The 24,191-nt window shown below is 62.4% G+C and overlaps 3 protein-coding genes and 1 long non-coding RNA gene across 6 annotated transcripts; 1 reads left to right on the forward strand and 3 right to left on the reverse strand.

The window, feature by feature from the left end:
* Positions 1-2,265: 2,265 nt before the first annotated feature.
* Positions 2,266-9,015, reverse strand: MCRIP1 (MAPK regulated corepressor interacting protein 1). 3 transcript variants are annotated; one of them, XM_060645141.3, is made up of 5 exons: positions 8,920-9,015; positions 4,228-4,283; positions 4,015-4,133; positions 3,396-3,497; positions 2,266-3,186 (listed from the first exon to the last, which is right to left on the reverse strand). In XM_060645141.3, exons 2-5 carry the CDS (start codon positions 4,233-4,235, stop codon positions 3,122-3,124), a joined length of 294 nt encoding a protein of 97 aa, XP_060501124.1. In that variant the 5' UTR covers positions 4,236-4,283; positions 8,920-9,015; the 3' UTR covers positions 2,266-3,121. The 3 variants fall into 3 exon arrangements, with proteins under 3 accessions (XP_060501124.1, XP_060501125.1, XP_060501127.1); XM_060645142.3 differs by lacking the exon at positions 8,920-9,015 and adding an exon at positions 8,701-8,818; XM_060645144.3 differs by lacking the exon at positions 8,920-9,015 and adding an exon at positions 7,450-7,521.
* A 47-nt stretch (positions 9,016-9,062) lies between these two features.
* LOC132687201 (uncharacterized) lies at positions 9,063-13,977 on the forward strand. The gene is made up of 5 exons (XR_009613987.2): positions 9,063-9,081; positions 12,163-12,271; positions 12,407-12,478; positions 12,687-12,856; positions 13,004-13,977. It is a non-coding gene; the product is annotated as an uncharacterized LOC132687201 (long non-coding RNA).
* Positions 9,382-10,473, reverse strand: PPP1R27 (protein phosphatase 1 regulatory subunit 27). Its single transcript, XM_060645140.3, has 3 exons — positions 10,284-10,473; positions 10,047-10,197; positions 9,382-9,725 (listed from the first exon to the last, which is right to left on the reverse strand). The coding sequence occupies exons 1-3, from the start codon at positions 10,471-10,473 to the stop codon at positions 9,602-9,604; spliced, it is 465 nt and encodes a 154-aa protein (XP_060501123.1). The 3' UTR covers positions 9,382-9,601.
* A 406-nt stretch (positions 13,978-14,383) lies between the features above and the next one.
* P4HB (prolyl 4-hydroxylase subunit beta) lies at positions 14,384-24,020 on the reverse strand. The gene is made up of 11 exons (XM_060645137.3): positions 23,801-24,020; positions 22,672-22,878; positions 21,117-21,250; positions 20,843-20,980; positions 17,602-17,706; positions 17,291-17,416; positions 16,909-17,109; positions 16,461-16,581; positions 16,164-16,345; positions 15,972-16,058; positions 14,384-15,276 (listed from the first exon to the last, which is right to left on the reverse strand). Exons 1-11 carry the CDS (start codon positions 23,949-23,951, stop codon positions 15,196-15,198), a joined length of 1,533 nt encoding a protein of 510 aa, XP_060501120.1. The 5' UTR covers positions 23,952-24,020; the 3' UTR covers positions 14,384-15,195.
* Between the last annotated feature and the right edge of the window lie 171 nt (positions 24,021-24,191).

Below are 24,191 nucleotides of genomic sequence, written 5' to 3' on the forward strand. Positions count from 1 at the left end.
AGAACCAGCTGAAGAGCTGAAAAGGGTTGCCTGTGGGTGGGGGAGGGGTGGGAGAAGACTGAGGGCTGCTGGTCCACTCTCTGAGCTGCCTCAACCTCTTCCTGGACACTTTGGCAAGCCTCAGCCCCAGATCCTCCCCCTGCTTGCTCTTTCTCTGACCTTTCCACTGCTCAGTCCCTTTTCCTGCTTCCTCCTCCCCTCCCTGACGGCCCTGCCCAGGGACCGGGCCACATTTCTCCTCCTCTCATCAATCTGTGAAAACTATCTTTCTAGATGATTCCCAATTTTATCTCCAGCCCCTGTGGCTCTCTCATATCCACACTTTGGACCCATCTTCCCACGTAACACCTCAACTCCCACAATCCACAGAGCTCCTCACTGCCCCACCCCCAGCTTCCTCTTTCTAGAGTTCACTGAGATAGCCCTAATAGGTCTCTCTCCTTCTACCCTGAAACTGCCTACAGTCCTTTCTCAACCTTAGCAGCCAAAGTGATCATATTACATCCAAGGTCTCTTCCTATGAATCCCATCAGGCCTCTATATCTCCCTTCAGTTTACAGAAACACAGGGGACAGAGGAGCCCGTTAACAGGAGGTGACCGGCCAAACCCAGAGTGTGGGAAACTCCACTTTGAAGCACCCCAGGGTCCTCAATACCAAAATGGGGCAGGGCAGCGGTTGAGACTTAAGGGACGCGTCAAGCAGAGGCGGCTGATGCACTCTGCCTTCCCATCCTGAGTCCGTGACCCACCGAGAATGCATTCAGATAAGGGGAACGTGGACTGGGGATTACTGTGCATGCTCAAGGCACATGAACATGCTCAATATTTACTAAATCAAAATTCTGATAAAACTAAAGTCCTAAAACTTGAATGAGGGCAGTCTCTTACAGGAGGCCATTTCATTCGTGAAACTAGGGTAATAAAACTTGCCCCGCGGAGTCACTGACATCGAATGAAATGACGTGCACACGTGCAGCGTACAACGTGGAGAAACAGACGCAGCCCCGGTCCACCACGCTGCCTGCTGCCCTCGCCGTTCCGAGGTGAGGCGTCTCCAGCCACTCGTAGGCAGCCGCACAGCGCTGGTGAAGGCACCTTGGACAGGGAGGTGGCAGCACCGCTGGGGCCGGGCTCAGCCCGGAGGACCCACGCCCACCAGAGAGCCGGGCCAGGCCAACAGGGAGGACCTCTGCCCAACCAGCACCTCCCACCAGCTGGCATCCCTCCACCCCGTGTCTGCCCCTTCCCCCCTGGTCCCAAGACCCCCTTTATGACCACAGAGTCCTCATCCGCCGGTCATAATCTCCAAATGGACACCTGGACCCCAAGTTAGGGAAGGGGTGGTTCCACACCTAGCCGGCATGCCTCCTCCGATCTGCCCTGCCCCCACCCGTCCCCTGACCCCCGAGCCTCCACCCACCTCCCAGGTGCTCTGGGCAGACACCGCAGGCTGAGGGCCTCCATTTCACAGAAAAGCTAAGTTTGCAGGGACATGGAAAGTGAAAAAGGCTTCGAGGGGGTGTCCTGTGGTGCCCCCACACACAGTGGTGGGGCGTACGGGTCCACGGCTATCACCACTAGTGCACGAGGCCAGGGAGGGTAGCTGCGGGCACTGAAACCCTCTGCAAAACACCCCACGGGTCCCCAGGGAGCAAACAAGGCCACGTGGTTAGAGGCTTGGCTCAGGGCCTGGCACCAGCCAGCGCCCACTGGCAGCGAGCCAAGGCGGCTGTTTATTGCATGACCTGTCCTTCCTGTGCCCCTTCCCTGGGGAGCCCCCCTCCCCCCACCGGAGAAGATGCCTCCTGGAGCCACCTGTAGGGCCCCAGAATACTCTTCCAGGAAACAGTGTTCCCAAAATAAATTCCAGTTTGGCTTATCTGGGCCTGGCCTGCCAGGGCTTTCCAGGTTTGAAGGTCAAGTGCACTTGGGTCTCTCTCAGGGCTCAGCGGCCACCCCTTTAGCGAAGCCACTTCCCTCCAGGGTCCAGCACGGAGGTTCAGGGCTGCAGAGGGAGGCTGCTGCCTGCAGGGCCCCGCCCTTAAGAGGATGGTCCCCTGAAGAGCATAGAGCCACCCCAACCGATCTCTCCTCCAGAAAGCCCCACGTCCACCTCCCACAGCCCCCCAGGAGGCCTGAACCCCCCCCAGAGGATCCCAGGGATCAGATGAAATTTCTGGATTCTGGCACCTGGACCGTGACCTTGGACCTCTAGCCCCGCGTGGGCTGCTGGGACAGGGGCCTGACAGACCAAGGGGGGCCGATCCAGCGCCACCCGCCTTTATTCACTGGTCCTTGGGCTTCAGTCACAGACACTTGGCTTTTGGAGAGCACAGGAAGAAAGGGGGGCCCTGGTGACCGTCCCGGCACACAGCACAGGGCCAAGGCCAGCCTCATACCCCTGCCCAAGGGGGCTGCTGTGGCCACAGGGCCACAGACAACAAGGGGCTAGGCCTGGTTGCCCAGGACCCCTTTTGAGCGGGTGCTCGCAACATCCCAGGCCCAGAGGGCTGGTGCCAACCCGAAGCTGATGCAGGGAAGGACAGGGCCAGGCTGGACAGTGGGGTGAAGAATTAGATGCTCCCCAACGTGTCCAGGCCAGAGAAGCAGCAGGAGTTGGTAGGGAATACACAACAGGTTATGGAAGGGCCACCTTTGTCCTGCCTCCTGGCCACTTCAGGGCCAAGGCCAGCCCAGTACCACCAGCCTGGGAGACGGCACAGGCCCCCCAGGTCTCCCTCGTGACCTTGGAAGTGGCCGGGGGGCAGGGGGTGGCGGCAATGGAAGGTGACGGGAGGTGGAGGGGAGTCAGAGCCGAGGCCCTGGGGTGGGGGCAGGCAGCTCCGAGGAGACAACTACAGGGAGAGTGGGGGCTGGCAGGGTCCAGACCCGCCCAGGGGCAGGGGCAGCTGGAGACCCCCTAGGAGGAAAGGAGGGGGCTCGGGGAGGAAGGGCAGGCCTTGGCCACCAATCGTGCCCCTCCCGGTCCTGGGGTTGACAGCCCCCTGGGCACACGGCCCATCCCCCTCCCAGGAACTGAGCCCACGGGAGACCAACATCGGGTGGCACCCAGGTCTCCCAGAGGCGGGGGGGTGGGGGGGTGGGGAGGGGACACCGGCTTCAGGACTTCTTGGCGTCAGGCGTGCTCCGGCGCTTCAGGTCACCCAGGTCGATGGGCTTGAAGGCTGTCAGGGGACGGGGCGGTCAATGGTGGCACAGACGGAGACAGGGCCCGGGCCCCCCATCCCGTACCTGCCTCTGGAAGCCCTGGGCCCGGGCCCGTGCTGCCAAACCGCGTCGCGAGTGGGCAGCCTTCTTGCCCTCTGCCCTCCACCCTCCGCGGCGCGGGGCCCCTGGCCGGGCCCCTCCCTCCCGGGTCGTCTTCCCCACTCACTCTTCAGACTGGGGTTGGGGACCTTCTCCACGTACTCCTCCACCAGGCCCCGCTCGCTGCCCGACATCTGGCTCCGCAGGTCTCGCTCCACTCCCTGCCAGGCTGCGGAGAGCAGGGAGGACGTCAGATCCCCCAGCGCGGCCGGGCGGTGGCAGGCAGAGCCCACGCCCTCAGCGCCCTCGCCCCTTCCCAGCTCTCAGAGCTCCGCCCCTCGTCTGTAGGGGGCTGCGGTCACAGAGACACGCGACACGCGGGACCCAACACGCGGGACCCGGCAGCTCTCCTCCAGGAGGCTCTGGGCCTCTCCCGCCTCCTGGCACGCTCATCACGCACATGCTCATGTGCCCCGGCCACACTTCTGGACACCCCTGGGTCCTCCTGGGGTGCACCGTCTGCCCGTCTTCCACAACGGTCCCCTGTCCTCAAGTAAACCTGGCCTGCTCCAAATGGGGCCTGTCCTAGGAGCTGCCCGCCTCCCACTACAAGGACCGGGTCTCCTCACCAGACAAGTCCCCAGTGACCCCAGCTGCCGGGCCCCTGAAGGCCAGGGGAGAGCCCGTATCCCGGAACGGCAAGAGGGGGGTTCTGGAGAGTTCCCGGCTGGCGGTGCCCCGCGTACCTTCGTAAATGAAGCGCACATTCTCCTCATGGGCCGGGGTGAAGATCTCGCTGCTGCTGGGGGGAGAGCGGGGGCTACTGTTCCTCTTGCCGTTGTAGACGACTCTGGAGACGGGGGAACTGGAGGGGGCCCAGCACGTGAGGAAGGGCTGGGGGCAGAGTGGGGCTCACCCCCTGACCCCTGGGCGAGGCCGCTCCACAACCCGAGACCCACCTGGTCATCGCGGGGGTGTCTGGTCCTCACGCTCCGCTGCCGGGTCCCCTCGGCCTCTAGAAGAGAAGCCCAGACCCCAGAGGTGGGACCGAGTCGCGCTTCCTCCCTCAAGCTGCCCACCGGGGTCCCTCAAGGCTGGCGCGCAGCCCCAGTGTGGGCAGAGTCAAGCACGTGGAGGCTGGGGGCCAGCAGCCGGCACCTGCGCTCAGAGCAGCCTCGGTTCCGGGCAGATCCCGGCGCCTGGGCCACCGCTACCCAGGGAGCCCCTTCCCCTGCAGTCAGGCAGCTCGGGAAGGCGCCGGCAGCAGAGCCCAGATGCCCCCTTTCCAGAGTCCCGGGACACCTGTCAGGGAAGCGTGGGCCTGCGGGAAAGGGCTGCCACCATCCCAGTGAACCCCACCTCCACCCTCACTGCCTGCGGGGCCCGGGGGCTGTCTCCACTGAGCCTGGTTCCCTGTCTACGGGGCCATGCTTCCTCAGTGAGGAGCCGAGCAGAGCCGGAGCTTCCTGGTCCCAGAGGCCGGGGCGCGAGTGACCTGGGGCCCTGGACACAGAACCCAACGGGGAAGGAGGGCCGGGGTGAAGGTGCGAGCCTGGAAGCAGCAGCTGGGCCTGACCGAGCGACCGAGACCCTGGGGTGCTGCCTGCTTGCGGCCATAGCCCCGGGCGGGGGTTACTCTCAGGCTCACTCTAAAACCAGCCAGCTGGACAGGGTTCCCTCTCTGGTGGACGACACAGCACAGGGTGAGGACGCTGCCTACTGCCCACACGGGGCCGGTCCCAGGCCTGGTCTCGGGACAGGACAAGCCTCGGTGCCAGGGGCGGACGGAGGGGGCCCTGAACGCAAGAGCCCCCGCCCCTGCGGCCCCAGCGTGCAGCTACAGGCCTTCCCAGAGGGCCGGAGCGGCGGGACGCTGTGGACACCCGCTCTCTGGTTCGCTCGCCGTCTCACCAGTGATCAGGCATTTGAACAGCCGCACGGCTGAACGCGAGCCCAGGCGGCAGAGCAAGAACAACAAAAAAAAGCACAGAACCAGCTTCCTGGAGGGTGCGTGCAACCCCGTGCCCCTCCCTCACAAAGTGACGTCTTCTTTCTTGGGCTCAGGGGTCTCCCTGCCCTGGTCCTGTCTCCCAGGCGCCGGCCCCTGGAACACCAGAGCAAAGGGGGAGCCCTCTCGGGCCTAAGGGTGCGCTGGCCGACCCGGGGGGCTATCGGCAGTGGGACATGGCGGGGAAGCTCCGGTCCTGCCACAGGATGGCCCCCCGCCTCAGCCAGGCCCCCCTCTCCTCCTGTACTTTGCTCTCCTCAACCCCGGAGGCCACTGCTCAGGGCACCTGCCTTCCCAGCCTCACCCGCCCCAATTCGGGCCTCTCCCCGCACGGCAGCCTCTGCCTCTTCTGGCCACAGCTTCTGGGGGCCCCCCGGCCTTTGTGGGCACTGTGGCGTCATCTCAGGGCCGCCTACTCACCCTCTCGGGCTAACTCAGGTGCTCACCCCCTCCTGGCTCCCGTCGCCCTGCCTACAGGCACATGCCTAATGGGGTTCTCTGGACACCTCACCAGCTCCCCTGTCACTGCAGACCTAAGGCCAAACCCGGGTTGGGCCCAGAGCAGCTGGCCCGCAGGGGTGTGCCTAAGACCAGAGCCCTGGACCCACAAAGCACTCGGTCCCCACACCAGGGACCCGGCCCCACTGCCTGCTGGGCTTCCTGACCAAACCAGGAGCAGGATGAGGTCACATCAGTTCCCTGTCCCAGGGCTGTACATCTGTCAGCAAAGGCCCGCCTGTACGGACATCCTACTTTAGCTAAGGAGGTTTCTGCTACTCTGGAAAGACAGGACTGGCCACACAGTCAGCAGGTTCTCACCCCCTGGGGACTTGAAGAACGAGGCTAATATAACATTGACGGGCGCCGCCTTCTGCCTCCTTCTGCAGCAGAAAATCACACCCCACCCAGCTGACTCTGCCACAGCCTAGGTCCTACCGACCCGTCTTCCCAGGAACATCTGGGTCCTCCCGCCCCCTCCAGAGCTCAGCTTTGGGCCCTGGGTCTTCACCACCAAGACCTTGTACTGCCCCCCCCCCCCCCCGCCCCCCGGGCCCTGCCACCCGGCAAGACTCGGGGGCACTGAGAGACTTCTCCTGCAAAGAGACCAGGGGCCTGGTGCCTTCCTGCAGACAGAAAGGACAGTGACCCGCCACTCACTCACCCTCATCACCTCTTCCCATCTGCAGCCGCCCCTCCTCCATCTACCACCCCCCACAACACGACAGCCAGCTGCACCATCATCCCCCACCCTTGTCCTAATTCCGCTCCCCAAATAATTCCCCACCCTGAACGCCCTGGGCCCTCTAAAGCCATCAAGCCCTCAATCTGGCCCAAGTCCGTTTCTTCAGGTGTCATGAATTGCTGGGCCCACCCCCAGACACAGTATAAACAGAGCCGTCTCTGCCAGCTGCCATCGCCACGGAGAACCACACGCTAATGCCCCCTTTGTGCGCCTTGACTCTTATCCAAGCCAACGGCAGGGCCCACGGCAGGGCCCAGAACCGTTCTGTGGCTGGAGATCATCCACCCCCTGCTCTGCTGCCTCCAGGGAAATCCCTCCCTCTCTGGACCTCAGAGAACTCACTGAAGCCAAAGCAGCCCCAAGATGGCTCGCCAGGTTCTCCCGCTTGACAGGGACCCCAGCACAACCACGTGGAGCTACCACCTCGAACCACACCTCTGTGGCTCCTCGTCCAACAGGACCACAGACACGCCCTCAGACAGGACCGTCCTAGGAAGAGCGCCCTAACTGGGCACTTCTGGGAGCGGAAGGGCCACTGTTGACCAAAAGGCACGACTGTGGACAGTGCTGGACACACCGAATGCAGAGCCAGCCACTCAGAGGAAGGCAGAGGCCCAGGAAAGTCCAGCATATGTGAAGCGGCTGCGGTACTGCCAGCCACAGCAAGCACTTGCTACGGGCTGGTTACAGGCTTGCTGGGCACAGCAGCCCGGCACCCAGCAAGGCAGGGTCTGAACCCCAAGGAGCCCTAGCCTCTGAGCCTCCGGGGCAGCAGACAGGGCCAGGCCCGGACAGCTCAGCCGACCTGAGCCCTCCGGAGCCCACCACTGCCCTTGCCTGCACCCCTGCCAGGTCCCGGGACACCCCTGACGTCAACGTGGCTGTGCTCAGAGACAAGGAGGGAGTCTTCCAGATGGGTGAATTTTGTACCTTGCCCTTCCATGGGAACCAAGGACTTCAGAGACCTCCTAGGGGAAGGCAGGGCATTGGGAGGGGGGGGGAACCCGAAGCCCAGCCTCTGGCCACCCAGTCTCAAATTCTTCCCCCCGCCCCCCCCCCCCCACAGCCATATGCTTTAGGACAGGAAAGAAGATGCTACTCTGTTTTCCAGAAAAGTGACAATGAGTATTCCAGAATTAGAATCGGTGACGCTAATAGTGGGCATTCCTTTAGAATTTCCGATGTTAAATTTTTCTTAGATTCCGCTTTCCCATCACATCCTGTGTCTTTGTGGTACTCAACAGTTTCAGCCACTAAGACTTCTAGAAATGATGTTACCCCAACAACAGCCAGAATACTGCTGTACCCCACGTCCAACAGGGGCTTTCCCTTGAAGACCCCTCAGGCCAAGCCCCTAGCACTGCCCCACCCCCACCCCCTCTTTTCTGGCTGCCGACAGCCGCTCCCATCCCCAGCAACAGACCAGCGCCAGCGTGTGCACCCCCCACCACGTGACCTGGAAACCTCAGCTCACCCCAAATCAAGCCCACGCCCCGCTTCCTCTCCTCCCCACTCCCACTCTCTCTTAAAGCTCTCTACCCAGGACTCCCTCACTGCTCACCACAGACACCTCAGGGCCTTTGCTCAAGGTGTCCCCTCTGCCCAACACGACCTAACTCATCCTCGGGAGTCAGCTACAAGACAGCCTTTTCTTGGAAGTCTCCCTGGGGCTGGGCGGAGAATACAACTTTTGCACCTCCGTATCATCTGATGTTTACGACAGCCCGGTGGCCTTCGTAATTAGAAAGCCGACCCCCACACGGCTTCCACCCCATCTCTGGAAGCCCCCTCCGGTGGTCAGGCCCTGCAACCCAGGGAGCTCCCCGAGGGCGGGGCAGACGCAGGCCCGTCTTCCCCCCGTCCCCACCCTGCACCTGGCACCGCACCACCTGGCCTGCGGAGGCCGGGGCTGTGGGAGAGGCTGGATAACGGAAGGCAGGGAAAACGGCGGGGGGCCTGGCCAGCTGCATTCCAAGAGCCAAGGAGCATCCTCAGGAACGCTCCCTTCGGAAAGGGGGGAAGGCAGGACATTTGTCAACCACCGCGGCGGCAGCTTCAGAGAATGGAAAGGGCGGGCCCATCGCTGCCCCTTCCGCGCCCGTCTCCCCCGGGGGGACCCAGGCGCCGCGTCCCGGGACAGGTGCGGACCGGCCCCGCCACGTCCCCACGCCCCCTCCTCACCGCACCGCCCGCGGCGGGATGCGCGCCCCCCCGCCCCCCCCCCGCCAGCAGGCCCAGGGACTCAGGCGCAGCGGACGGAGCGGGGCGCCCGGTCCCGGCCCTCCGCGACCCCGCCCGGGCCCTGCCCTCGCGAGCCGCCGAGCCAGGGCGGGTCCCGGCCGCGCCCGCCCCGCCCCGCCTCCGCCCCCGCCCCCGCCCCCGCTCCCGCTCCCGCCTCACCTCGCCCGCTCGGCCACCGCCGCCGCCGCCAGCTGGGGCCCGGCCGGAAGTGACGCCACCACCGCGCGCGCAGGCGCAGGCGCGGGGGGCACGTGACCGGCGCGCGCGCCTGGGGGCGGGGGCGGGGCCGCTGGGGGCGGGGCCAGAGACCGGGGGACCGCGGTACGGGCGCCTCCGGTTTCGTTAGGTCCGGGGTCGGCGGGGTACCGGCGGGAGCGGCGGGAGCGGGGGCTGCAGAGCCGAGGGGAGCGGAGCTGAGGGCTGGGGACGCTGGGGTTCTGGGAGTCGGGGGTCGGCGGGGTCAGAGACCTCAGACCCCGGAGCCCCGAGACGCTGGCTCCCTTCCCTGGCGCTGCCCCCTGCACCCCCAAGCCTGGCGCTGGGATGGCAGGGCCCACTGACCACCGGAAGCGGGAGAACCGGGACGGCCCCGTGCCCAGTAATCAGGCTACCACCAGGGGCTGGGGAATGACGTTTATTGAAAAAGTAAAAAGTGTCACGATAAAAAAAAATTCACCTGGAGAAAAAGCCAGGCCAGAAGCGTGGGGGGTGGGGGTTGTGCCCAGGTACGGGCTCCTGGCCAGCTGCCGCCCCTACCGGTGGGGCAAGTCCTCGTACGTGGGGGAGGTGGGCACCCAACTTCTCTCCGGAGGGCCAGAGCCCCGGGAGGGCAGGGCTGGGCTCAGTCCATCCGAGTCCCTTGGAAGAGCTCCACCAGGTCCTTGAAGTCTGGGTCGATGAGGTCTGAAGGCAGGTCTCCATCGTCGTTGGCTGCGTCTCTGTCTGCCCCCAGGGAGATGAGGTACCTGGGGTGCAAAGGTTGTGGTGGGGGGAAGGCGGCCTGCAGGATGTTCACCCCAACCCCGGGGTAGCAGGCTAGAGTCCTGGGGTGCACCTTTTTAAAAAAAATGTTTCCAGGAAGGGTGAAGAGGAAGAAACTTTATCCTCCAGAAACAGTGGCTGACTTTTCCCGTTTGTTCTAGGGAAGGCAACAGGGTAGAAAGAAGATCCTAGAAGCTCTTAGGGCTCTTAGCTCTACTGCCAGGGCCGCCTTTCAGGAGACCACATCCTGGAGGCCACCTGAGGTCAGGGCATTTGGGATGAAGCCCCTGGCCTGGCCCTCTCACCTGGCTATGTCAGGGTACCCGTCGCTGCAGGCGATGTGCAGGGGCGTCCACCCAGTCTCGTCTCGCTGGTGAATGTCAGCTCCGTACTTGACCAGCAGCTTCACGCACTCCAGGTTTCCAGAGAGCACGGCTTCGTGCAGGGCGGCCAGGCCTGGGCAGGGCAGGCGGGAGGGGTCAAAGCTGAGGTCTTCCCCCCCAACACCCCACAGACCCTCGGCTGGCCCCACAGGCGCTCACCTGAGGGGTGGATGGTGTCCAGGGTGACTTTCCGAGCCCGGATAAAGCGCCCTACCTGCTCCAGGTCACCCTGGCGGATGTGGTCTAAGAACAGGACATCGTTAGGGAAACGCACGCTGCGATCGGCCAGCATCCGCCGGCGCCGATGTCGTGGGCTGTATCTGGCGTAGCGGCTGGTCCTGCTGGGCATCCTGGGGGCTGTGGTGGGTCCACCTTGCGGGGACCCTACTGCTCGGGGGAGGGACGTGTCCGGCCCGGATCAGACAACGCATACAGGCTCTTCCTGCGCCACCGCCGCCCCGTGCTCTCCTGTGATGAGGCCACCTCCCTCTTATATAGGGCCCGCAGTGCTATATAAAGCTGCGTAGTCATGCTCACACCGGGAGGGACTGAAACAGAGCAGCTCTGCCCTGCACACAGGATCATGTTTCGTGGCTCGTCTTTCAGCCCACCTGTCGCTCTGCCCCGGCCAAAGGGGTCAGATCCTCCCTGGCCACTGCTGTCTGCCCCACAGCTGGGCCTAGAAGGTGCCTTACAGAGGGCAGGAGAAGGCACTAGAAGGACAGGACCCATAAGGACGGCAAGCGGGTACCAAGGGCATGGAGAGGGCCCAGGCATCTCCCACAGTCCTGGGAGCTCAGGGAAAAGGCCCGAGGTCTGGTGGGGGTGGCTGCTCCCACCTCCTGAGAAGCAAGGGGCTGCCCACATCTGAGGAAGCACAGGGTCCTGACCATGCCAGCACAGGTCCAGCCCCACCCATGTCCCGTCCCCCCCCCCCCCCCCCCCCCCCCCCCCCCGCCACTTGTCACCTTCCAGCTGGGCCTGCACCACCTTGCCCTCCCGCTGGGAACCTTCCCAGGTTAGAATGTAAATAAATGCCTCTGCTTCCACTAGCCCATCCCACCCTGCCCCCCAGGTAGCCCTCCCCACACCGCCCTCATTTCCTTCTAGCCCCGTGCCCTCCACCCCCATTTCCTCTGGCTCCAGGCTCCTGCCGCTAACTGCCAAGGACACACATGCTCACACCCGAGGGAGCATTCAGTCTGCTCCCCTCGGAAGGGCCATCACGGCCCAGGTGACGTACGCACTCTGCCTGGTCCGGGCTTCCCTGTGAGAACGTAACCAGTGCGGTGCGTCGAAGATGCCCGGCAGGCTGGGCCGGCGCTAGCAGTCCACCGCAGCAGCCTGTGTCCAGGGGTGGCCGAGACTTTGGCGGGGAGAAGAGCCAGTGGAAATGAGCCTTGCACACAGGAGCAGAGCTGGGCCAGGAGCTCACGGGGTCGGGGGGGCAGCGCCCGCAGCACGTGCTGTTGGCTAGCTGGGTGCGTTTGGGCTGCTATAACAAAGGGCCAGACTAGGGGCTGAAACAAACTTTATTTCCGGGGCACCTGTGTGGCTCGGTCACTTAAGCGGCCGACTTCGGCTCAGGTCACGATCTCCTGGACACTGAGTTCGAGCCCCACATCTGGCTCTGTGCTGACAGCTCCGAGTCTGGAGCCTGCTTCGGATTCTGTGTCTCCCTCTGTTGCTCTGCTCTGTGTCACTCGGTCTCTCAAAAATAAATGAACATTGAAAAACAAAACAAAACTTTATTTCCTCATGGTTTTAGAGACGGGAAGTCCAAGATGAAGGCGTCAGCAGGACTGGTTCCTTCTGAGGGAGAATCCAGGCCCCCTCCTGGCTGCTGGTGTCTGTCTTTGTTCCCTGGCTTGTAGAGACATCACCCCATCTCTGCCTTCATGTTCACACGGCCTTGCCCCTGTGTGTGCCTGTGTCCAAATTTATAAGGTCACCAGTCATTGGATTAGGGGCCGCCCTACTCCGGAATGACCTCGTCTTGAGCGACCACATCTATGACAACTGTCTATTTCCAAATTAGATCACATTCTGAGGTCCCGGGGGTTGGCACTTCAACTTAGGAATACTGGAGGATGCAGTTCAAGCCATGACACTGGCGAGAAGCCCCCGGGGAGTCTCTGGAGTCCTGAGTAAGGACAGAACCAAGGCTGACTGGCACTCTTCTTGGGGGTGGGGCCGGCCACCTGGTCACCAGCAGCCTTGCATCACCAGGCTGGTCTCCATCCAACAGAACCAAATCAACAAATGTATTTAACACCCTCTAGGTGCAAAGCCTTGGGGCCAAATGCTGTGGAGAAATGGGGCACCGCCGAAGACAGACTCCCTGCCCTGACAAGGTTTTTCTCGGCTGGTCTCAGAGCCCCTACCTGCTGGCCGGGCCTGGCCACCATGGAACCCTCCTCCCAGGCCAGGCCCTGCAGGGCCCCCAATCCAAGGGTGGTGCCTGGGGTTCCTGAGCTTCAGGGCTCAGAGGACGGTGCTGGGTGACCTTGACTCCTAGTCACCTGGGAGGAGTCAGTATACTTTCTTCTGGCGTGTTTACAGGAGAAAGAACTTTCCTTTGATGTGAAGATGGCCTGTTCTGGTGTCGTGGAAAGTTCTGTCTGCCCTCCCTGCTCAGGGGATCAAATGAAAGAAGGCTTTATGAAGCTGCCACCCAGGCCTTCCCGAGAGTGGCCAGGCCTCGGGCTGGAGACAGGCCCCGTCCTACCAAGGTGAGCTGAGAGCTTGGGGGTTTTGGCTTTTGGGTTTCAGCTTGGGCCAGAGAAGGGACTGGTGCCCAAAGTGCCCCCCACCCCATTCACAACAGACTCCCCTGAAAGGTATTTAATGTGCTTTTAATTCTTATCTGGGCACTGGAGCCGTCCTCTAAACCGTGGGCCTGGCCTGAAGCGTCTCACTTTGGAACCTTTTGTCAGAAGCTGGCTGTGAGCGTCTCACCTAAGAATGTTGGTTGGCAAACCCTAACTACCTGTAACCACATCAGAACCACACCTGTATTCATGTGGCTTTCTTCCTGATGCCCGTGTGAACCCGCGATCTGGCTTGTACGATGTTAGGTTTCTACCTTCTAGAGGAATAAAGCAAACCAAAACATTTAGTGCAAAAAGCCCACTTTGGAAAGTCCGAGGGGTGCGACTAGTGGTGCTTTTTATCCAGCAGAAAACAGGAGCCAGAGAGCCCACTGGGAGACGGTGCAGGGCCCACTGTACAGCCTGTCCCTGCCGGCAGGCTCTGAGGCCTGAGGACCTGGGGGGGCAGGCGGGGGAGGGGTGTCTGGTGCACCAGGGCAGTAACTTCCTGCCACCTGGAGAGAGAAGTGAAGGAGGGCAGGGGAGAGGAAGAGAGGGAGATTGGGACGCCCGGGCTGCTAAGCCTTAACTGACCACCCTGAGTGTGCAAAGTTGCCTGCTAATCCGGCAGCCCGGCCAGGTTTTGGACTCCACCCCCACAGCCTCCCAGCAAATCCAGGCCCTGGAATGTGCTAATCAGCTGCCTCTGCAAAAGGGGAAAGGTACGGGTGATTCACCCGCCGCTCCCAGGAGCACATGACACCGTGCTCCCGCCCGGTCCCAGCTCTCCATGCGGAGGGGCCTGGCTCTGGCGTAGTTGGGTCCACAGGGTCACCCACACCGGTCGCTGGGGGCAGGGAGCACAGGATTGGACCCCGCCTCCCCCTCCCCCGTGGCAGCCTCACTCTGTGAGCCTCCTCTGGAGGCTGGAGGGCGTGCGCCCCCTGGGGGAGCAGCTCACATTTTGGAGGGCAGGGCCGCCGTCCTCCCACTGAAGCTGAACGGCGCCAGCTCACCTTTCCGCGGCTAAGCGTCTCGTTGTGCCAGCAGGACTGAGGCCCCGCACACCTGAACCCGGGAGCGGACCAGCTGGAAAGCTGCCGGCACAGGCCACCAGAGACTGGAGAACGGGGGAAGGAAGCCCGGCTATGGGCGGCGCTCACCGCGGGCTACTGAGCTGGGGAGGCAGCACATGGGTCTGGTCGGCGCTGCCCAGAGTGTTCACACCGGGTGCTCCCTGCCCGCTGGCTGTGGACCGTTCACCTGGGCGGGGGGGCGGGAGCAGCGCCTCCACCTGGTGACCTGCAGGCGGTCACCACCTCGGGCTGACGACCCAAGAGACTCCTGTGGCTCCCGTGTTGGTGCCACGTGCCAACAAAGGCCCTGGCGAGAGGCCCCACCCGAGCCCAGGCCCCGGAGGGACCATAGAGCAGAGACAACGAGAGGTAGTAAAATTTCAATTTTATTTGGCCAATGTGTTCAATTCCAATATTGTGGTAGAAATGCCTGAAAACTGTCAACGTTTGGTTCGGCTCAAGCACTCCTGACCGTTTCCCAGCCTGGAAATGGGAGGTTCTGCCTGGCACGGGCCTCAGGTTACCCCGGAAGTCACAGAACGGGGGGCCTGGCTCGGGAAGGATGGGGGGCTGCCCGGGGCTCGGCCGGCACCCACCACCCCTCCGGGCACAGAAGGCCCCCCGCCTTCCCCACCGTGCCAAAGCGTCCATTTAACCAAACACCGGGAGAACCACGCTCAGCCATGGCAACGCCAGCATGTGGAGAGTGGCTGTCCAGGCCGGCCGGGCCCCTCCCCGAGCAGGGGACAGGAGTCTCCGGGGAGCCACGGCCAGAGTGGAACAGACACCCTGACGTCCAAAAATGTCTAAAAATCCCACCGATGGCATGTTCAAAAGTGACAGTATAAACCTAACAGGAAGGAGGCTTCACCTGCCCGAGATTCCAAGACATTTTAACGAGCACTTTGGACAAAACCATGTACGAAAAAGTACATCACGATTTAAAAAAAAATGGCCCAGAAGATGGGCTGGCCTGGAGATAAATCCCTTTCCAAAGATTGAAAAGCAAAGGGTGATGGGTTTCGATTTACACGTGTGTTAGAATGAAGTGTTGCTTCAGAAAGTTCCCTGCATTTCCGATGGACGTTCCCTCCTTCCAGGGAGGGGCCCCAGCTTCCGGAGGCCGCGCCGCTGGGTGTGCGGCCCTGAGGTGCCGTGTCTGGGCGCCAGGGTCTGGCCTCCGTGTCACAGTTCATCCTTCACAGCCTTCTGATCGTCATCTTCCTCCAGGTCAGGCTCTTCCGCCTCTTCCAGATCTTCCAGGTCCTGGGGCGCAGCAGGAAAAGGGAGGGAAGCAAGCACGTGGGTCGGGAGGGACCGGGAGGGACCGGGAGGGACCAGGAGGGACGGGGCGGGGCCTCGGTCAGCCAGACACTGGCTGGCCCTTTGGGCAGAAGCAGCCAACCGTCGGCTCTCAGAGCTTCTGCCCACAAGACGGTGCAAGGGGAGCCCGGGAGCCCGGGACCCCAGCCTCCAGGGTTTGTGGGGCCGCCGACAGCCCGCCGACCACACCCCACTGAACTGACCACTGCCCTGGCTCCCGGCCTCACATACTCTGCCGGCCCCCGCCCCCACACCACCCTGCCCTCTGGCCTGGGCACAGACCGGCCTCCACTCTCCCCAGCCGCCCACGGCTGCACGGACAGGCCCAAGCTGGTGTCCGGTGGGACGCCTCAGCCAGCGGCCAGGGAGGAGCGTCCGGGTCCAGCGCAGTAGGGAGCCTCACGGGACGAGTAAGTCTCTTAAGCAGATGTCAGCATTTAAAGGCCCCTCTCGGGCGCTCCGTACAGTGTGTTCATCGGGGAGGATGGCTTTGCGGGGCACGGGGAGGGCTTCCCGGCAGCCCCCCAGCCCGGGTCCCCGTGCCTGCCTCAAGTGGCGCCCACGGAAGCCTGTCCCACGGACTACACGGTGTGACCCAGAGGCTGGCCGTGGCCGGGCGGAACCAACGTGCCACTTACATCGTCGTCTCCGGCCCCGTCCTGCCCACCGCTCTCCAAGAACTTCTTAAAACCGTCTAGTGTCCGCTCCCCGTTGTAATCAATGACCTGGGGGGGGGGGGGGGGGGGGGGGCGAGAATGTGAATCAGGGAGCCGGTCCCGCGCTCCCCGGCCCCGCCCCCCTCCTCCCCCAGCCCCCGGCCGGAGGCGCACCGCTCTGTCGGCGCCTGCCGGGAAGAACTTCAGCGTGGGGAAGCTGTGCACTTTCACGGCCTCCACCTCGTTAGCCGTCGAATCCATCTTGGCGATGACGACGTTTTCGTGGTCCTTGTACGTCTCTCCCAGCTTGTCCCAGATGGGGGCCAACTGTTTGCAGTGCCCACACCACGGGGCGTCTGGAAGAGAGCGGCGGAGTCCCCCCCTTGGGCCGAGGAGCCGCTTTCTGCCCACCCCCGGCCCGCTGGCCCTCGTGGGGAGGACGCGCGCACGAGTGGAAGAGGCTCCACTTACAGAATTCCACGAAGACGTTCTTTTTCTCGTCAAAAGCAACTTCTTCGAAGTTTTTCCCAACCAGCACTTTGACGGGCTGCTTGTCCCAGTCTTCGGGCAGCTCCTGGCTCATCAGGTGGGGCTGGGGGGCAGGCAGAGCAGGGTCAGGGATGGCTCAAGACCCCACTGGCCCCTAGGACCCCCACCCCGGCCTGAGACACACAGGGACCAGAGCTGCTCACGGAGCCTCGGGAGAGGGCCGAGCCCACGGGGTCGGGGCTGCTCGGTGCTCCCCAAGCAGCGGGACCACCGCGTCTCTCCCCAAGCATCTTCACGCCGTCTGGGGCCCCGTCCGCAGGAGTCCACGCCCAGCTCGGACACCTTCCAGATGCAGCCGCAGGGAGCCCAGGACCCCAAAGGCCGGGAGGCCGGCGCGGGCCGGCTCCACCTCGGGATGTGGCTCCCCCACCTTGATCTTGCCCTCCAGGAAGCGGTGGCAGAACTCTTCAATCTTCGCCGCCGTCAACTCGTCCGACTCCGGCTTGTACTTGGTCATCTCCTCCTCCAGGGTGATGAGGCGCACGGCGGGGCACTCCTCCTTCTTGAGGCCGAAGAACTCCAGGATCCGCTGGTTGTCCGTGTGGTCGCTGTCGATGAAGATGAACAGAATCTAGGGGAGAAGCGGCAGGTGAGGCGGGGGGCCGCAGGCAGCTTCCGCTCCCCTGCCTGGCTGCTTCCCGCCACGCACACTGTGCAGACTCGCACCGCCACGGCCCGGCCCTCCCAGAGGGACCCGGGAGCCGCAGAGAGCCCCGGGCCACCCTGCAGCCTGAGTCACTCGAGCCGCTCACCTTCCCCTTGAAGCGCTCGGCGGCCTTCTTGAAGTTGCTCAGTTTGCTCTCATAGTCAGACACGCTCTTGGGCAGGAATAGCAGGATGTGAGTCTTGATTTCACCTCCGAAAATCTTCGGGGCTGTCTGTGTTGTAAACAGAGGTTACTGGGTCTGAGCCACAAACTAAGCCATTTACGCAGAACATTCTCTCAACGGCTACAATGCCACCGCTGCAACGATCTGTACGTGGGGGTTCCCGGGGTCGGGACCCCACGACCCTCACACACCGCCCCGCCCTCAGGGGTGCAGGACCCACAGGAGAGCCGCACCTGCTCAGTGAACTCGATGACCAGCGGCAGCTGGTTGTGCTTGATGAAGTCCAACAGCTTGTCTTTGGTGATGTCCCCCTCGAAGTTGTTCCGGCCTTCGTCAAACTGTGGGCACAGAGAGGGCTGCGAGAACCTCGGTCCTCCCAAAGCCTCCCATGCCGCCCGCCCCGGCCCCCGGAGCCCAGGTTCGGCCCGGCACAGCAACCCGGAGTTGTGATAGCAGAAGCCACACGCCTCTGTCCACCGAACAGAGCCAGATGAGGGCTGCAGACAGCAGCCTCTTCCGGGCACTGAGCCACAGCGACACCAAGGGGAGAGCGTGGGGCTCTTCCGGCTGCAATTTCGTGCTCTTGCTCAGAACACGCGTTCTCCCGAGTGTGCTATGCCCTCAGATCAGAGCAGAGTGACAAGGGACGTCCCGACAGACTGACATCAGCCAGGTCTGCCCTCCACAAGGTGGAGGCTAGAAACCAGCAGAACCCGAACACGCTCACCACTGAAATGCAGTTGTCTGGGAAAAACTAACTTTCACAAGACCTTCTGATTACACGTAACTGTTACTTAGACGGACGAGTTCTTATTTAAGTAGGCTCCATGCCCAATGTGGGGCTTGAACACACAACCCTGAGATCAAGAGTCACTCACTCTACCGACAGAGCCAGCCAGACACCCTAGACGGTTAGGGTCTTAGAAACATTTCTCGGTTCTGATTCCTGACCTGGTAAAAATCAATAGATAGAACCCACAGCAACAGAATCTCTTTGGGATCCCCAGTAATATCTAAGAGTTTCAGAGGTCCTGAGGCCCCGAAGCTGAAGGCTGTTGCTACAGATCAGAGAGGCCCACGGGCAGCCGTGCAGCCAAGCTGCAGCCCTGGCTCTGGGTGGAGCGCAGAGACCACTCCCAGCACAAAAACGATGCTGCGTCTACACCTGTTCGCACGAGCATCTCATCCTTCCCTCTGAACTCTCGAATGAGTCCCACAGAGAGAAACTACTCACCTTTTCTTCCCAGTCATTTCCAGTTACACTTCCCCAAAGGAACTTCCAGAAAAGCAGGCGGCCACTTCCTGCTCCCGCCAACATCACATTACAGCCTGACCTTCATTCAGCTCGACTACGACTACGACACCGGCTGCTAAAGTTAGACCAGATCGAGGGCCAGGTGCCAGGGGCCACGAGCACAGCACCCCCAGGAAAAGCTGAAGCCTGCTCTCTCTTCCCCAAACCCAAGGAGAAGAGGGGAAAGGGGATGAAAAGCCAAGGCCAGGGGGCCCGGCTCCACCAGGCATGCTCCTGAGCCCCTACCAGGGGCACACAGGCCCCCACTACTCCAGAACCGTACTGCCAGCCCCTCCGAGCAGTGGGCGGTGTGCCCAATTTCATGCCCAGAGGCCCAAAGAACAGAGTTGCCGCACGCACCTGTCTTGAGACACAATCTTTTTAGTAATGGGGTCACGTCACACCACAGTCCCCGTCTACTTCAGTAAAAAGCACACAACCAGCCTTCATTCAGCCAGGGACAGTAGTGAAGCCCAGCCCCGTCAGGCCACAATGACAAACATCCCCAAAAGGCGCAACGCTGCAGGCAGTGGAGGACAGGCCTGGCCCGACACCTACTCCTACCCCTTGGTTTCAGGAAAGAAAAGCAAAGTAACCACCAGGACGAATAAAGACACAGGATAGCTCTCAAACCAGAAGTCCAACTGCCAGTGACCCATGACCCAAGCCACCATCCGAGCCCCCGTCCTTCCCAGCAAGTGGCCTGCCCTGTCCCACTAGGGAGGTGCCTGACTCAGTGAGGCTGCCCACAGCGGCCCCTGGACAGACCCAACACGCTGCAAGAAATGGGATCGAACAACCTAGAGAAAAGGGAACAAGAAAGACTGAGGAAACGAGCATGATGGAGAAAACGGGGGCCGGCCCAACAGAGCCGGAAGGGGCCAGACTTGAGCCTCCTCCTCCTCGTCCGTACGATGGTCTGTGACTGCAGCTGGAACCCATACTGACCCACGCGGCACAAAGTCCCCGGGGTCCTGCCAGGCCTCTGCTCAAGGCTGCCCCCCAACTGGCACCAGACCCAAGGGGTCACGTCACCCAGGCCGCGCCCAGTGCCCACAGACAACGGGGAGTCGAGGCCGGAGGACGCCTGAGAACTGGCGCTCTGGATTTTCAGGAGGTAGGAAAGCACGGTTTGGACGCGGGATGGCACATGGGTCTCGGCGGTCTCTGAGACACCCTCCCCCTCCGTCAGCCTCAACCTCAGGACCCAGGACTCTGGCCACCCGCAGAGGCCCATCCCACCCAGTCCCACCCGGGCCCCCCATGGGGGCCTCATAGTCCCTCCGTTCCCTCGGGTGGGGGGGGGGGTGCTACGAGGATCTAGAATTGTTTTGAGGAAAGCAAGACTACAGAAACACTGGAGTGGCAAGGACGCTGGAACAGAGCCACCCGGAGCCACCCTGGCGTCCCCAGTCCTCAGGAGTACAGCCAGGAGACACCCTCACCCCTCCCTGCCAGCCCCTGGCAAGGTGCCAGATGAGGCAGTTTCTACACAAAGTTACCTGTCTTCAGTCACTCGGCCCAGATGCCCTACACGTGGGGCGCACACACACAACGGCCTTAGACCAGAAGCCGGCGACCTTTCTGACCACAGGGTTTCCTGCTTTGCTGGAGTTCCAAACCCGCCCTCTTCCCACCAGGACAAAACAGGAGCGAAAGGCCCGATCCTCATCCCCGAAGACACGCCTCCTGCCCCCTGCCCCTCTCTCCTGATTTCTGCCCTCCTCTGCCTGCCACCTGCACGGCCTCCATTTCCAGGGATCAAAAAGTTGAGCAAACAGGAGTGTCGGCCGCATGGCACCATCAACGTAACTGATGCCTCATACTAAGAATCACGTGCTTAGAAAAGATTAGGGCGGCAGACCTTCCTGAATATTTCGCCATTTTCTTTTTTTCGGAAACACTAAACACTCCAGAGCAGCTCTGCCTTCATCAAACACGGCCCTGGAGCTGCCACTCGAGCCGGAACAACGGGCCCACAGCGCAAAGTCTGAAGGCCACTGTCTGAGTGGCTCCTATGGTCTGACGTTGCCAACAGGCCCCCGATAAGTCCAGCTGGCGGTCCAGCGCCGCCCGGGCAAGGTTCTCAGGGGCTGGAAGTGATAAGGAAAGCAGCACCCCCCCCCCCCCCCCCCGCGGTGTCTCCATGCCCTGGGCGGGGCTGCCGGAGGGCCACTTACCTTCTTGAAGAGCACAACCCCATCCTTGTCCAGCTGGTATTTGGAGAACACGTCGCTGTTGGACGTGATCCCAAAAGGTATGTCATCGATGGCCTCCGCTGCCAGCAGGAACTGCTTGGCAAAGTCCGACTCCACATCCTACAGAGAAGCAGCAGAGGTGGCCACTCACCCAAGCACCGAGGGTCCCGCCCGGGCCGCCAGCAGGACAGACAGGCAGTACCCAGACCACAGGGAACCTTTCCCCGACGACGGGGCGCGGTGCCGAAGCCTCTACCTTGAAGAAGCCGATGACGGTCACTTCGCTGGACTCCAGCAAGGCCTCCGCGGCGGCCCTGTCGGGCAGCGTGCTGGCGGCGGGGCCGGTGCGTTTCTTCAGCCAGTTCACGATGTCCTCAGCTTCTCTGCCAGCTGCACCCAAATACAGGCGGGTTCCGCTGAAAACCGGGGCCCACCCTCCCTGCCCGTTCTCCGAGCTCTCTGCCAAGACCGGGGCTCAACACTCTCCTTCCAGAAGAGGAACCTTGTCTACGCGCCTGTGCAAATCCTAGCGCTAAGAGCACTATTCTGCCTCTTGAGAAACCGGGACTGGGTGTGAAGCAGGGGAGACGCAGCGGCTGCCCCCAGGGTAGCAGAATCACGCCGCCGCCCCCTCCTCTAAGCCCTCTGCACTTTCTAAATCCCTTGACGCTTAAATTCATCAAGCACACACTTTCCCCCAGTGCCCTCACTCTAGGCTCCGTCATAATTAAAGATGTAATGCAATTCAAAAAAAATAAAATAAAAAAAGGCTGCTTGGCAAATCAGCTCGACCCCCGCCTTCCCCGAGCTCTAGCTGGCCTGGGACATAAGGACCGCTCAGGGGTCCCTGTCCTCGGCCTGGCCCTCCCACATGCCTCCCAGACCAGCAAAATGAGAGCGATCAGGCTCCCGCACGCTACCCAGAGCTGACAAACTGAAAAGGTAGAAGCCTGCTCCTCCTGGGACTAAGGCCAAGCCCTTCCTCCCCTCAAAGCATCTGGCCACCTGGCCCGGCACAAGGAGGGTGCGAGGCTCACGCTTAGGATTCTCCTAAGTGGCAACGAGATGCTGACTCATCAGTTACAGGTGGAGTTAGGAGCCGCTGTCTCATTCACCAAACCTAAGCGCGAGCGATGGGACCGTGGGAACTCTGCACTTCCTGTCCTGAGAGCGAACCCAGGCGAACGTGTGAACAACAAAACAGCAGCCTAGTAAGAACACCAGAGCCGCAGACGTCAGAATCAACGAGGCTGCTCGAGAGCATTCTGACAGAAGAGCCACAGAACCGGTTCTATGGACAAAAGTCTCTCCTCTTGTCCCGGTACCTACCAGGCTACAAAGGGGCCCAGGCCCCAGGAGGCAGCCTGAGGGGCCGGGCCTTGCATTTGAGCTCTGCCAGGACAGGTGAGTGATGCCAGCCTGTCACCCAGTGGCTCTCAGCCTCAGCCCCTGCCCTGGGGAAGGCCCCGGGCACTTGGCTTGGCACACCGGACAGTCCCAAATCGCTACACCTGTTGCTCCAAGCGGGCCCGAGGGCCCCAGCCTTCCTCCTCTCACTGGTCAACCTTAGGACAAGCCTCAGCTTGCCACCCGCCCCGGAAGGATGTCCCTCTCTACCTGACGCACTCTTCGGGGATGGGAGCACTTTCCTCACGAGAGCGTCAGAGGCTGACCTCGACTGAGAATCCAGTCTGAGACCAGGTTCCCCGCCTTGCCTCTGAAAGCGGGCCTCCCCACCTCTCAGGTCTCTCCCAAAGGCTGCAGGCACACCCCCGTCTGCAGGGAAGAGAAGGGCGGTGCAGCAATCACACCTGTGTACTCTCTGGGGGCAGCGGTGTCTCCGTTCTTGAAGAACTTGATTGTAGGGTAGCCACGCACACCATACTGCTGAGCCAGATCGGACTCCTCGGTGGCATCTACCTTTGCCAGTCTGATCTCCGAGCCTTCCGCCTTCAGCCTGCCAGCTGCTTTGGCATACTCGGGGGCCAGAGCCTTGCAGTGGCCACACCATGGCGCATCTGGAAAAGAAACGGATGCTGGAAAGCAGCGTCGACCAAGTTCCACCGCTTCCCCCACCTTTTCCTGGCACTTCCTTCCATAAAAATCTTATCTACTCACCAAGATAACCCCCCTGAACCCACAGGGCTGAGCTGATAGCTTGACGCTCTTGGGCAATATTGGTACAGAGGCCACGAACGACAAACTGACACCCAGACCCCAAGCTGCTTGGCACGGGACAAACGATGGGTGACTTCCCATCATCTGCAAGCAGTGAGGGCGGTCATGTCCCTGGGATCTCCCAGAAAAGTCAAGAAGCCAGCGCCTCGGCACCTGTACGCTCAGCAAGACCTAGTCGTGAATGTGCAACACACACCTGTGCACGCCTGCCCCAAGACTCCCACTTAAAAGTGACTCTATGCACTGTGGGAACACAACTCTCTGCCAGCTCAGGTTAGCAGCTCTGGCGGGCTGGAGCTTTCCACCCCAAGTAGTGCTTACACACTTATAAACACAGACGGGCGGTGCTGGAGTCTGGGTGACAGCACTGCTAAAGCGAGCTGTATGGGGTTGAAGGTGGGGCGCTCTGGGATCAGTCCTGGGGGGCGGTCAGGGAGCTGGACCCCGGCGTGCTCCTCTGTATTGGTGGCAGCTGACACCAGGCTAAAGGAGGGCCCCTGCCATGTGGACGTAAGGCATAAAGCATGTCCTGGCTGTCGGCCTGCGGCCAGCCTTGGGACCCGGCTCAAGCAGGAGGGATGCCCCCAGGACGTGGGCAGCGCGGGGACGCCGACAGCAGCTCTGCGCGCCGCATCAGCCCGGGACTGCGCCTCCGGAGGGGGGGCTGGATGCTGACAGCCCCGGAGACCCCCGCCCGTCCCGCCGGCCCCCCCGCGTCCCCGCCCCGCCACGGCGAGGCCCGGCCAGGCCGGCGGCACTCACAGAACTCCACCAGCAGGTACTTGTGGGCCGCCAGCGCCTCCTCGAAGTTGCCCTTGTGCAGCACCAGGACGTGGTCCTCCTCCTCCGGAGCGGCGGCGCCCGCGCGCGTCAGCACGGCCAGGGCCAGGCAGAGCAGAACGCGGCGCAGCATGTCGGCAGCGGGCGCGGCGCTTCGGTTGGCGCCGCCGGGACAGCGAGGCCACGAGAGCGCGCGCCGGCCGCCCCGCCCCTATAAGCCCTGCCGCCGCCGCGCGCGCGCCCGCCTGCGCCCACTCTCGATTGGCTGGCGGGCTCCGGGGCCCACCTCCAAAGCGTTCGCATTGGCTGTCCGTTCTGGCCCCCGACCCCGGATTCGAAATCGCCATGGGGGCTTCCCTCGCCCTCGCCCGAG

This window comes from Panthera onca, chromosome E1, assembly GCF_046562875.1.
Source record: "Panthera onca isolate mPanOnc1 chromosome E1, mPanOnc1 haplotype 2, whole genome shotgun sequence".
In the NCBI taxonomy this organism is placed as follows: domain Eukaryota; kingdom Metazoa; phylum Chordata; class Mammalia; order Carnivora; family Felidae; genus Panthera; species Panthera onca.